The sequence below is a fragment of the Rhamphochromis longiceps genome, linkage group LG15 (assembly GCF_057381845.1).
Source record: "Rhamphochromis longiceps isolate RC_006_pf linkage group LG15, R_longiceps_female_GT1.1, whole genome shotgun sequence".
NCBI lineage: Eukaryota > Metazoa > Chordata > Actinopteri > Cichliformes > Cichlidae > Rhamphochromis > Rhamphochromis longiceps.
In genome coordinates, this window is record NC_140571.1 from 16809010 (window position 1) to 16822687 (window position 13678).

Sequence of the window (13678 nt, forward strand, 5' to 3'; positions counted from 1 at the left end):
AGAGCATATATCTGTGTGCGCGCATGCGTATGTATGTAATGTGATGCCATAATCAAACCAAATTAATGCCATTAATTGCTTTGTGGAACTTACAGAGTCCAGATCTGACCTAAGAGCTATCTTGTTATTTCTTTAATAACACATAAAAATGATAGTAAATAAACTGAACAGTAAAGTATATATTTGTTTAAAAATTTGGGTTTGCACAACATCAATGTAAATTATGGCAGTTACAGTACACATCTTTTATGTTTCATCCTTTGACAGACACAGCAGCTAGGCTAGCAGCCACAAAGGCTGTAGCAGCGGATGCTAACGCCACAGCCATCGACGTCCTGGAGCGTCTTGGAGATTTGAACCTGCGACTTGGTGGACTAGAGCGCAACTACACTGATCTGAAGGAGACTGTCAGCGAAGCCAATCAGATGATCCAGGACCCTGAGAAAAACAGTAAAGTGCTTTTCTTTTGGTAGTTAGTATGCATAGTCTAATATTAGTAGGCAGGTAGTAACTAATTACTCTTTCTTTACTCTGAAAAGAGTGAGCTTTTGAACATTTTTGCAACTCTTACATCCTAATTTGATAAATTAATAACAAAATGTTGAAAATGATCAACTGGAACATTTCCAAACTTTTATCTTGTTGTTGTCTCAGATCTACGTAAATTCAAAATTGAAATTTGATATATTTCTCTCTGTTTCTCTTTTTTTCAACCCCCACAGCAATCAGTATGTATATTTCACTTACTTTAATTTGAGCACGTATTATACGTGGTGCACCAATACCATATTTTAATTGCAATATCTCACATATTTGTTTTGCTTAAATACAATAAATCACAGAGTTCACACTGTATTGAGTCAGCGCGCTCTTCAGTCAGTATCGCCTATGGCGGCATAGGCTGATTTCGACAGCAGTATTGGAGCACCACCCATTAATATTGTGATTATCTTTAATAGCTACACGGTAAACAATAGTTGCTTCTAATAAAGCCTCCATTCGGCATGAGCATGAGAGCTCTGCACACTGCAAAGCATAGCACTTCTTTTTTTTAATTTTTATGTCTTCTCTTTATTTTTATCTTTCCTGGATCTTAAGCTGATACAATTTCTCCAAGTAAATAAATTAGAAGCAGTTCTCTTTGAATGCTGAGTTACACTAATTGTTTGGCTCTTACTGGCTTTGCCATCTTTCTGTCTCTTCCTCCACATTTCTCCTCCTCCAGTGATTTCCTCATCTACCATTATTTCGCTTCGTCTTCTGCAAGCTTTCTCTTTCTCTCAGCTGCAGTACTGTACCGAATAGTATCATGATAACAACTATGGTAGTGTTCTGTATCGTTGTATTTGATCTCTCTCTACCTTCAGTTCATGCTGCAGGAGCAAAAGTGAAGGATTTGGAGGACGAAGCTGACAGGCTGTTGGAGAAGCTGCAGCCAATCAAAAAGCTACAGGACAATTTGAGGCGCAACATCTCCCAAATAAAGGAACTGATTAACCAGGCCAGGAAACAAGCTAATTCAGTAAGTTGTTGACACACTGCCATGTACAACTCCTACTCATAGTTGTAGGAGATCACATGTTTTATAGTAGTTTAATGTTCTTGTGCAAGATTTATTATGATTTATTTGAACTTCCAGAAGCATTTGTGGCTGGCTAACACTTCGACAGGTTGACCAGGAGAGAGTTGGACTGAATGTGTTTACATGTACGAGGCCCAGCCATGGGTCTAATAGGCTTGGTTTCTTTTGATGACTTTCTTCCACCTCACCCCTGGGAGCTATTTAGAAACATGTCGGTGCCCAGCGGTTGGTTAAAACTCTGTTGCAGGACTATATATGGCATAATAATTCAGGCATAATCTGCCTGCATTTATAAATTAGATATCAGTCTATCTGAGACTGATTGCTCTCAGTCCAAGCTGGACTTGGAGGCAAATACCAGATGTTTTTTTTTTTAAATACTTGTGTGTTATTATACAATATATAGGATAAATTCAAACTAAAATCGAAGATTCCTTTTTGTGGAAACATTCTTAATTCCTTCACTCTTTCTTCCTGTTTACAGATCAAAGTATCAGTGTCTTCGGGAGGTGACTGCCTCCGTAGTTACCGCCCTGACATCCGAAAGGGGAGGTATAATACCATCATTCTTCATGTCAAAACCACCACACCTGACAACCTGCTACTCTACCTGGGATCAGCCAAATATGTAAGCACGTCTCAGAAAAACACAGGAGCATAAAATCAAAAATAGTTTGAACTTGTACAGGTTGTTAATTTCTAAACAAAAACCAAATCTATTGCCTTAAAAATGTGTCTTTATGTCACAATTTAAATATGAAAATGTTCATTTTTTAAAAAAATGTTTCATATCGATGCATTGTTCTCATTTAATTTAACACTCAGGTGCTATGTAGAGCACCATAACATATTTTTTTTCTCTTGAAGCGTTCTCGTGTACCATTAGTCTTGCATTAAAAAGCACACACACTTGTCTCTTTCCCATAAACCGGCCCTCTCACACACCTTACAGGTATTCCCAAAGTGGCTTGTCTAATATGTGAATAACTAATACACATTGACACATACTTGCAGGCACCCTATAAACATAGCACTAATTTAAGTCACCATGCTACTCCCAAGGTGTGCATACGTGTGGGTTTGGTTGTAAACACACGTGTGTATCTTGATGAGCAGCACCAATTAACAACAAGTTTATGTTGCCATGTACTTTAGCCTGATTTCCCCTGAGAAATCTTCACTGCATCTGACTGGAAAGTGTGGAACATTCATATGTGTGTGTTTGTGTGTCTCTACTATTTTCTGATGGTGAATAATTCAGTTTGTATAGTAATTTTGTGTGTGTGCATGCACGCCTCTTACATTTTTCTAATAGCGTGTAATACTAGTTGAATAGTAACGATGCTGCCCTGTGATCTCTACTAATGAATAATCGGCATTACCCTGGGGAGACCAGAAAGATTAGTGCATGCACTTTTGTGTCTGTGTATGCGTGTCATTTGTGTCTTCAAATGTGACCCCCTGATAATCTCTAATTGCGCATAATAATATATGAATTATAATTCTTGGTATGCACTTCAGCTGCATCATGAAGATGAGAGCATATGCTGAAAGTTCACTTTTTTTTTTCATACTCATACATATGTAATAAGAGCATTAATCAAAATACAGCAAGATCCAGTAAAAATCCACTTACAAGGACAGATGGAGAAAAGGAAAGCTTTTGTAGCCCCGGAATAGATAAGAACTGGGTATAAAAGTGCTTCACTGTTCAATCATTCACATTTTAGTACATAAAACCGCTGCATAACTCCTGCATTGTGTCATCTTAAAAGCATAGACTGTGTATAAAAGACACCTGTATCGAGGGAAAAGTAAAGCCACTGCCCATCACTTTTTACCTTACAGTTTGCCACTAATGGACATTATAGGCTCTGGTTTCATAGGTCACTCTATGCTAGGACATTTCCAACAACGTTATGTAGGTAGTTGCTTCAGTTGCTCATAGTTTAACTCTGTAGCTGCTTGCTCCACATGCAGCTATTTTGTGGTCGAAACAAGTTTCAATTTCACCGGCATACTGTGGTCTTACCATGCATAACTTCAAGCCTGTATATAGCTTACATGTTATTTCTCTTGTAAATCATTTTAACATGGGTACCTTTATTGGCTTCACCACAGATCCCAGCTTGCTAAGGAGCTAAAGCATGATTGTTGGTTGTCCATTTCTAAACAAAAACCAGTATAAATATTACCACTGCACATTATGTTGTTATTTGCAGAATTCTAGTAGATAAATGATTCCACATTCACAAAGGTGTTTAAAAAAAACAAAGTGGTTAGCAGTGTCACCTCAAAGCAGGAGGGTCGTGGGTTTGAATCCACCAATTTGCTGGGGCCTTCCTGTGTGAGGTTTGCATATTCTCCCTGTCACTGTCAGGGTTCCTTCTGGGTATTCTGACTTCCTATTACCATGTTAGAACAATTGGAGAATAGGTGAAAACTGGCCATAAGTATGAATATGAGCATAAATGGTTTTCCCTACCTCTCCCCCTATGACACCTGGAGTATGCTTCAGAATCACCGTGACCCTGAACACTGTATATCTCGAGTTTTCTCCAAGTATTTTTGAATGTTTCATAAACTGTCAACTTGTTCATGTGCATTACCCACAATTACATAAAATCAGTATCTGTATTCATCTTGTTAAGCGGATAAATCAGCACTAAGCACAGTAACCTTAACCTAAAATAAATCACAACAATGCAGTTTATTCAGCATGTGTCTACTTTGTCTCAGGTTGATTTCTTGGCATTGGAGATGCGCAAGGGGAAGGTGAATTTCCTTTGGGATGTGGGTTCAGGTGTGGGGAGGGTCGAATATCCCCATCACACCATCCATGATGGAAACTGGCACAGGATCGAGGCGTCTCGGTAAGAAGAGCGCACTCATTCATGTGTATGGAAATGTGCTGTACCTTTGACACGTATGGTTTAAAAACTGATGTTACATCTTACATTTCAGGAGTTTTGAGAAGACAATAATAAGAAAACATGCGTACACCCACACACAATCACAAGAAAGGGGTATAACAAAAGAAAGTTACTGTACTTATCTATACATGTCTGTATAGATGTATATAGCTAATTAGTTTTCTACATTTCTTTATATTTTTTTTTGTCTGTCATCCCGTCTAACCACAAGCAACAGTTGTAACCGACAGTTGTTGCAGAAATAAACCAACAGTTACCTAAGGACATCTTCTCATTCATGCTACTGTGGAAAACGCACTGTTTCACTTGGGAAATCAAGAGATTGCAGGATGTCAGCCTGTGGCACATCATTGCATAGATACAGTGTAATCTAACAAACTAGTTTTCTCTGTGAAAGCTGCAGCGATGTTTTATGCAAAACCATCTAACATCAGGCCAATTCACACAAAGGAGATGGCCCATTTGCACCATGTATTTCCATCTGAGAAATTTCCCAAAGGTGTCTTCCAGTGGAATCACGCAGACTATCGGTCTTAAGTGTTCCCCTACACAATGTAGAAATCTTGACTTTAAACTCCAAGGTGGCCAGCTGATTTTGCCATACATCTCAGAGTTTTCACTGCAACAAAACTGGCTCCACACTCTGTTTCTATCATTCTTCTTTAGCACCAAGAGTTTATAAAAACTGATTCCAAATGGCTTCAGTCATAACAAATCTCTTCCAGGCAGTACAGAATGCCAAGCAAAAAGACAACAAACCCTCTTCTCATTCTCTCAATACAGCAATGGGTTGAATGGTACCATATCAGTATATCCTCTGGAAGGCTCTATGGCTGGTATGATGCCGACCCCGGCCAGTGCCAACTCGCCCACGGCCTTCACCATCTTGGATGTAGACCAGAACGCCTACCTGTTTGTGGGAGGGATATTCGGCTCTGTCAAGGTGCCTGTCTGTCTGTCTCAAAACATGAAGAACCTGTCTTCCTGCTGTGTTTTCTCATGATTATCTTTTTTCTGTTTGTCTTTTAGAAAGCAGAGACAGTAAGAACAAATACTTTCACAGGCTGCATGGGGGAAACCTACCTGGATGGTAAACCTATTGGACTGTGGAACTACAGAGAGAGAGAGGGAGACTGTAAGGGATGTGTCGTCAGGTATACAGTCACAATTTAATTAGAAGTTAATTATTTTATTCTTCCTTACTGATATTGATAGTGTAGTCTTTTTATTACTCCCAGTTGTATTCCTAATCGTAGATATGTAAAGAACATTTTATACAGGAACTAGGATTTATTTATAAAAACAGCTGTCTTTTGCAGATATTCTGGTTGGTCTAATATTCAAGTGAGCGTCTCATTGTCTCGCCTACTTTGCATTTAATTATTTGTGACCTTTCAAACTCAGGCAGTTGGACAGGAAACAAAGCAGTTGTAAATTGGTCCTTTTTTTGTAGCCCCCAGCGCTCCCACGGTGAAGGGACCGTTCAACTGGATGGAGAAGGCTACGCTGCAGTGGGACGACCCACTAGGTGGAACCCAAATGTCTCCACCATCACTTTCAAGTTCCGCACGTTCTCCTCTGATGCTCTGCTCATGTATATGGCAGCTGAAGACATGGTATGTGTTTAATATGGTATTAATACCATGATGGAGACAGATATTTTGTTTATTGTGTAAGTTGTGAGGCTTTTTAAAATTTATTTAGACAGTACAAATACTGTAAAAAGTACATCAAACAATCAAACAGGTGTCATGCTCTTACTGCTTGTGTCTTATGAAAATTAAAAAGAAAACATTACAGTTCTCTTTATGTGACATTAAGAATAGTGTCCAAAATCTGCTGTTTTATTGAGCAGTCAAGATTTGATTAATTGATAAAATAATTTTAACCATTTTCTTCAGTCTAGTCCATATTGGGACCCTTTGCAGTATATTTTACACAGTGTTGTTAAATCCTATCTTTTCAGACTCGTGCTGTTATTGATTTGTACTGAATTTGAAACGCCAGAGTGTCACAGCAGTCTCTCCCTGTTTGATGCTCTCTGCAGAAGGACTTCATGTCTCTGGAGCTGTCAGAGGGTAAAGTGAAGGTTAACTTTGACCTTGGATCTGGAGTTGGAAGTGCCAACTCATCTAAGCGCCATAATGATGGCCACTGGAAATCCCTCACCATGTCGAGGAACAAGAAACTATGTAAGCCTTCTTATATAACCTGAGCTGTGAATTAATGGAACAGATAAATTAGAGGGTATACATATACAATCGCTCCGTGTTCTGTTGCTGATAATGTATCTTCAACTCTTAACAAAGCCACGGTGTCCATAGTAGACGTCGACAGCAGTGACGAGGAAAAGATTGTGGCCACATCTCTGGGGTCAGCTACTGGTCTGAACCTTAAGGAGCACCAGAAAATCTATTTTGGGGGTCTGCCAACGATTGGAAATTACAGGTACGCATAAAGTGCTGTAATTTACGTTGGTTCAGTTTATAAAAGCTTACATGATGTTCTGTGTGAGAGCTGCATATTGTTTTGCATTTGATTTACAGAAATGCTCTTTAATATTTTTGAATGTTTCATTTGCGTTAATTCATATACACTCAACAAAAATATAAACGCAACACCTTTGTTACTGCTCCCATTCCCCATGGGATGGACGTAGAGACCTAAAATTCATTCCAGATACACAATATAACCATCCCTCCCAAACAGTGGTCACAAATCAGTCCAAATGTGTGGTAGTGGGCACATCTGCTATAGAATAGAATAGAATAGAATTCAACTTTATTGTCATTGCACATGCACAGGTACAGGGCAACGAAATGCAGTTTGCATCCATCCAGAAGTGCTTTAGTGATATAGATATATTACAATATATATTAGCAATAATATAGATATGTGAGTATATTACAGAAATGGGTCTATTATGGTATGTTATAATGTACACGGTATGAAGTATGTTGTGAATATTCTATAACTATAAGTATGTACAGGCTGTAGTGAGTACAAGCTATGTACAGGCTATGAACAGGATATAAATATGAAAAACTATACAGAATATGAAATAAATAACTTTACAGAATCTGGGATATACAGCTATACAGAAATGGGAACTATGCAAGTTGTAAACAGTTGTAGGATTAAAGATTATCGAATGTACAGAATGATTATTTACACAGAGCTATACAGTAGTGCAGTTAAGATAAATGAGGGTGTAGATAGTTTCTACAGAGGCTATATAAAGTGCTAGTGGTTGTGAGTGGTGGTTCAGTCCATGTTATTATTGTGTTTGAGGGTACAGTTGTCCATTGTGGGTGTGTGTATGTTCAGTTCATGAGTTTAACGTGGGTCAGATGTCAGGAGGCAGAGTTCAGGAGTCTGACAGCTGTGGGGAAGAAGCTGTTCCGGTACCTGGTGGTCTTAGTCCGGAGGCTCCTGTGGCGCCTCCCAGAGGGCAGGAGGGTGAAGAGTCCATGTGATGGGTGACTGGGGTCTTTGATGATTTTCCCAGCCCTTTTCAGACACCGCTTCCTGTAGATGTCTTTCATGGCAGGAAGTGGTGCTCCGGCGATGCGCTGGGCAGTTTTCACGACCCTCTGCAACGCCTTCCGGTCCGAGGCAGAGCAGTTCCCGTACCAGACTGTTATACAGTTGGTCAGGATGCTCTCGATGGTGCAGCGATAGAAGTTCACCAGGATGTCTGAGGACAGGTGGTTCTTCCTCAGAGTCCTCAAGAAGAAGAGGTGCTGGTGAGCCTTCTTGACCAGCTTGGAGCAGTTGGTCGTCCAGGTGAGATCCTCGGAGATGTGGACTCCCAGGAACTTGAAGCTGCTCACACGCTCCACAGCCGTCCCCTTAATGTGGATGGGTGGATGTGGGTCAGCATTCCTCCTGTAGTCCACGATGAGCTCCTTGGTCTTCTCGGTGTTAAGCAGCAGGTTGTTTCTGTCGCACCACTCAGCCAGACGATCCACCTCCTCCCTGTAGGCGGCCTCATCGTTGTCACTGATGAGGCCAATCACCGTGGTGTCATCTGCAAACTTAATGATGGTGTTGGAACCATCAGCAGGTCTGCAGTCGTGGGTGAAGAGGGAGTAGAGGAAAGGGCTCATCACACAGCCTTGTGGTACACCGGTGTTCATTGTGATGGTAGATGAGCAGCGGTTATCCAGCCGGACATGTTGGGGGCGGTTGGTCAGGAAGTCCAGTAACCATTTGCAGATGAGGGAACTGATACCCAGGTCTGTCAGTTTCCTGATGAGTTGTGAGGGGTGGATTGTATTGAATGCTGAACTGAAGTCTATAAACAGCATTCTGGCATAGGTGTTGTTGTTGTCCATGTGTGAGAGGACAGAGTGCATTGCGATGGAGACTGCATCCTCTGTGCTCCTGTTCCGGCGGTATGCGAATTGGTGGGGGTCCAGGGTGGGGGGGAGACAGGATTTGAAGTGTGCTAGGACCAGTCGCTCTAAGCACTTAGTGATGATGGGGGTGAGTGCTACTGGGCGGCAATCATTGAGGCAAGATGGGTTGGAGTTTTTGGGTATCGGGACGATGGAGGTGGATTTGAAGCAGGCCGGTACCACAGCGTGGGCCAAGGACAGATTGAATATGTCTGTGAGCACTCCTGCAAGCTCCCCAGAACACGCTCTGAGAACACGCCCGGGGATGCCATCAGGGCCTGCAGCCTTGTGGACATTGATCCTGCTCAGCACCGCTCCTACATCGGTGGGGGAGAGAGTCATAGGTTGGTGGTCTGGCGTCATGTCTGCTTTGGTTGTGGTTGTGGGGTTCCCTCGCTCAAAGCGAGCATAAAAGTTGTTGAGCTCGTTGAGGAAGGAGACATCAGAGGATGCGGGGGAGGGTTTGGTGGTCCTGTAGTCTGTGATGGTCTGGAGTCCTTGCCACATGCGTCGGGGGTTGGAGTTGGAGAAGTGTTCTTCTACCTTCTTTTTGTAATGGTGTTTGGCTTTTTTGATGCCCTTCTTTAGATTAGCCCTGGCTGTACTGTAGGCGTGTGCATCTCCTGACCTAAAGGCAGTGTTGCGGGCCTTCAGGAGGAGACGGGGGAGATAACCCATCCCACCTCACAGGTGTGCCACATCAGGATGCTGATCTGACATCATGAGTAGTGCACAGGTGTACCTCAGACTGCCCACAACAAAAGGCCACCCTGGAATGTGCAGTTTTGTCTCACAGCAAAATGCCACAGATGCCACAAGCAATGAGGGAGCGTGCAATTGGCATGCTGACAGCAGGAATGTCAACCAGATCTGTCGCCCGTGCATTGAATGTTCATTTCTCAACCATAAGCCGTCTCCACAGGCGTTTCAGAGAATATGGCAGCACATCCAACCGGCCTCACAACCGCAGACCTCGTGTAACCACACCAGCCCAGGACCTCCACATCCAGCAGGTTCACCTCCAAGATCGTCTGAGACCAGCCACCCAGACAGCTGCTGGAACAATTGGTTTGCACAACCAAACAATTTCTGCACAAACTGTCAGAAACCGTCTCAGGGACGCTCAACTGCATGCCCGTCGTCCTCATCGGGGTCTTGACCTGACTCCAGCTCGTCGCCGTAACAGACTTGTGTGGGCAAATGCTCACATTCGATGGCGTCTGGCACGTTGGAGAGGTGTGCGCTTCACGGATGAATCATGGTTCACATTGTTCAGGGCAGATGGCAGCTGAGAATGTCCCAGTTCTTGCATGGCCAGCATACTCACCGGACATGTCACCCATTGAGCATGTTCGGGATGTGCTTGACTGGCGTATACGACAGCGTGTACCAGTTCCCACGAATATCCAACAACCTCGCACAGCCATTGAAGTGGAGTGGACCAACATTCCACAGGCCACACTTGACAATCTGATAGACTCCATGCGACGATGTGTTGCACTGCATGAGGCAAATGGTGGTCACACCAGATACTGACCGGTTCTGGGTCCCCAGACACCCAATAGCGCAAAAAACTGCACATTCCAGGGTGGCCTTTTGTTGTGGGCAGTCTGAGGTACACCTGTGCACTACTCATGATGTCAGATCAGCATCCTGATGTGGCACACCTGTGAGGTGGGATGGATTATCTCAATATAGCAGATGTGCCCACTACCACACATTTGGACTGATTTGTGACCACTGTTTGGGAGGGATGGTTATATTGTGTATCTGGAATGAATTTTAGGTCTCTACGTCCATCCCATGGGGAATGGGAGCAGTAACAAAGGTGTTGCGTTTATATTTTTGTTGAGTGTAGTTTCCTCATGGGAAAGTTATTTTGACACTTTGAGGCAGTTAAAGTAGTAACAGACCAAACCTCTGCTCCAACATATCCATTATGTGGGATAATGCTTGCTACTAAGCACAAATACATTTTTATCCTATTTCTAAGCCCCATTCCAGAAATAGGATAACAATTAGGTCAGTGAAGACTCTGAGTTTGTTAACCCTGAGATGAGAGAAACGCCATATGTTCTGATCTGAGAGTTAACTTCAACTTTGAGCCTGTAACCGGGGTAACCTACTCACTGGCAGGATTTCTTCAACTTAGTTTAGCTCCTCCCCTCCTCCTGCACCTGAATCAGCTGTCTGACACTGGCTATCAAACCTCATAGCAGAGTGAATTAAATGGCATAAACATTAAAAACAACTTGACCAGTTCAATGATCAAAGTAAAGATGGCAAGTTGAATTGAAGGTTTAGTTTAAGAATGTTAACATGTTTACCATATGGTTGTGTGTTTGCTAATGCTTGAATGTCATGTTCCTTCTTAACAGCACCGCAGCCAGGTAAATGAATGAATAAATAAATAAATAAATACATTTTATAATCAAGCACAATAAAAAAATCAACTGTATTCACTATTGAGCTGTGCATGAGGCTGACCTGCTGATAATGCTGTACAGCCCACACTGAATGTACGTTTGTTTGTTGGCTGGACTCTCAGAAATCACTTTTTCTATCCTTTGTTAATCTGAATTTGACGTTTGTTCAACAACATTTTGGTGGAATAACTCATATGAATAACTCCCTTCCATATTTTATTGGCATATTCAGTAGATTTAGATGTTAATCTACTTCCTGACATTTTCGAGATTGATGGGTAACTTAAAAAAAAAGTGTATTATGCTGCTAAAAGAATGTTTATTGCAGTCGTTGACGAGGATTATCATATGCTGGATATTTTTTTAAGAACTTTCTCTTCAATAACAGATACTCATCTTGAAATGAGTAATATAGAAAAATATCCCAGTGCATTTGTATGGACAAACGACATATTCAGATTATTCTTGTTGCTGTTTAGGTATCACTCTGCTTGCGAATTCACTGCTGCAGTAATTCACTTCTACAAGAGCAGACTGACCATTATTATGATTATTGAATACTCCAAAGTAAAACTGTCTTACACTTCATATAGGTCAGAGGTCATTCTGAAGAGGTATGCGGGCTGTCTTCGGGACATTGAAATCTCCAGAACGCCATATAACCTTCTGAGCAGCTCAGATTATACTGGTGTGACTAAAGGATGTAATGTAGAGGTAAGTGAGCTTTTATGAAACATCCCGTATGATTGCTGACCCTCTGGTTGCAGTATTATATATTTTAGATTTGCCATATATAGAGAGAGATGTGTGAATGGGTCAGGTCGGCGAATATGTACATATAATTAACATAACATCCACTAAATGGGGAATCTGAAAAGGCATTAAAATCTGTTGATTGGATGACCTTGAAATTCTACAGCTTTTTTTTCAACAGCACATGTCACTTTCATTCTGATTTGCCTTTCACTCGGTTGCTTCTTTATGTAGGAAGATGGTTTCCGCACAAAGAATAAAATAAAAAGGCACAGACGTGTTTAATCTGCAGTACCCTTTCATATTCATGTTCCTCTCACAGACACAAACTATGCATTATGTATTAATCAGTGCATTTGTAAGAATATACACACTTCTTAAATTGCTTTTTATATTTTAATCTTTCAAGCCTATTATGCAAACACACTCATGGAGCTTTCAACAGCCATGCAAGGTTTTCACCATGACTAGTGCTATTCATTTACTTATAAAAAAAAATGCAGCCAAAGCGTATCAAGGCCCAGAGAATGTTGAAGAAGATTGCTGAAGGTCTTTCTCTTGTTTTCTCCGTGTGGTGGTGGTAGAGAGGAGGTCAAAGGCTGGGGACCTTCGTCTTTTGGAAAAAAGCAAGTCGTTATTATGTGAATGATTTAAAATAAAGACTTAGTTTAAGCATAGTATAAAGTCAGGTTAAGGTTAGATGTAGGCAGTTAGTGGTTGTAAGAAAAAAAGAAAGAAAGAAAGAAAGAAAAAGTCCTTATTAAAGTAATAAAACCACATGTGGGTAGTAGGTATGTTAAATAGAGGGGGAGAATTTCATTTTTACAACTACCGTAACAAAAGGAAAGCTGGATGATGATGCACCAGAAAGTCTGTGTGAAACAGCGTGCCACTAAAATGTGTTGCTGTTCTTTGAAAAACCTTGACTAAAATATCAGAAAGTCATATCAATTTGATCAACTACATTCAGACTTGTGTAGTCGTTTTTACTCTTTTCTGTTTGACTTCTGCATTGTAGGCATGATGAACGGTGCTGAACTAAATAACTGATCTGTCCATTGACAACATACATGTCAAGTGAAACTGTTTCTTCTTTGTTTGCAGAACCTGCACACAGTCAGTTTCTCTAAGCCAGGATACATGGAGCTGAGTGGTCTGTCGCTGGCCGTTGACACAGAGATCAGCCTGTCATTCAGCACTCTAGAAGACACTGGGACCATACTGCTGGCAGTAGGCGGAGGGTCACCAAACAAACAGAAGGTTATTGTTATTTTATTAGGGGTTTTTTTTTTTGGTCCATCTGTTTTACTCACTGAGTCACTCCAATACAATATACTTCTTAAATCTGAGTTGATCAAGTTCCTCATTCTGTTATAGTTGTAAGATATTTCTCATGGGTGGGGAACAGTGTAATATGGAGAGTAGCTTCATTTGAAATTAAATACTCATTCACCACTAATCACTCAAATCTTTCTCTATTGTCACCAGTTTGTGTTCAATATTTTTTCAGAAAATAGTTAAAAAATTGTTAAGTTGTTGTTAATAATTGCCATAAAATCTAATAAAACTGCAAGAATGTACAGT

The 13678-nt window shown here is 41.2% G+C and overlaps 1 protein-coding gene across 5 annotated transcripts in view; it reads left to right on the plus strand.

Moving 5' to 3' along the window:
* lama2 (laminin, alpha 2) overlaps positions 1-13678 on the plus strand; it is a 231189-nt gene that overhangs the window by 191190 nt on the left and 26321 nt on the right. For all 5 annotated transcript variants that reach the window (XM_085382585.1, XM_085382587.1, XM_085382586.1 and 2 more), the window contains 11 exons: positions 268-450; positions 1368-1522; positions 2067-2210; positions 4322-4455; positions 5299-5458; positions 5545-5669; positions 5969-6131; positions 6563-6707; positions 6825-6963; positions 11935-12055; positions 13199-13354. In XM_085382585.1, the coding sequence (XP_085238711.1) occupies positions 268-450; positions 1368-1522; positions 2067-2210; positions 4322-4455; positions 5299-5458; positions 5545-5669; positions 5969-6131; positions 6563-6707; positions 6825-6963; positions 11935-12055; positions 13199-13354 (1625 nt within the window). The remainder of the gene's footprint in view (positions 1-267; positions 451-1367; positions 1523-2066; positions 2211-4321; positions 4456-5298; positions 5459-5544; positions 5670-5968; positions 6132-6562; positions 6708-6824; positions 6964-11934; positions 12056-13198; positions 13355-13678) is intronic.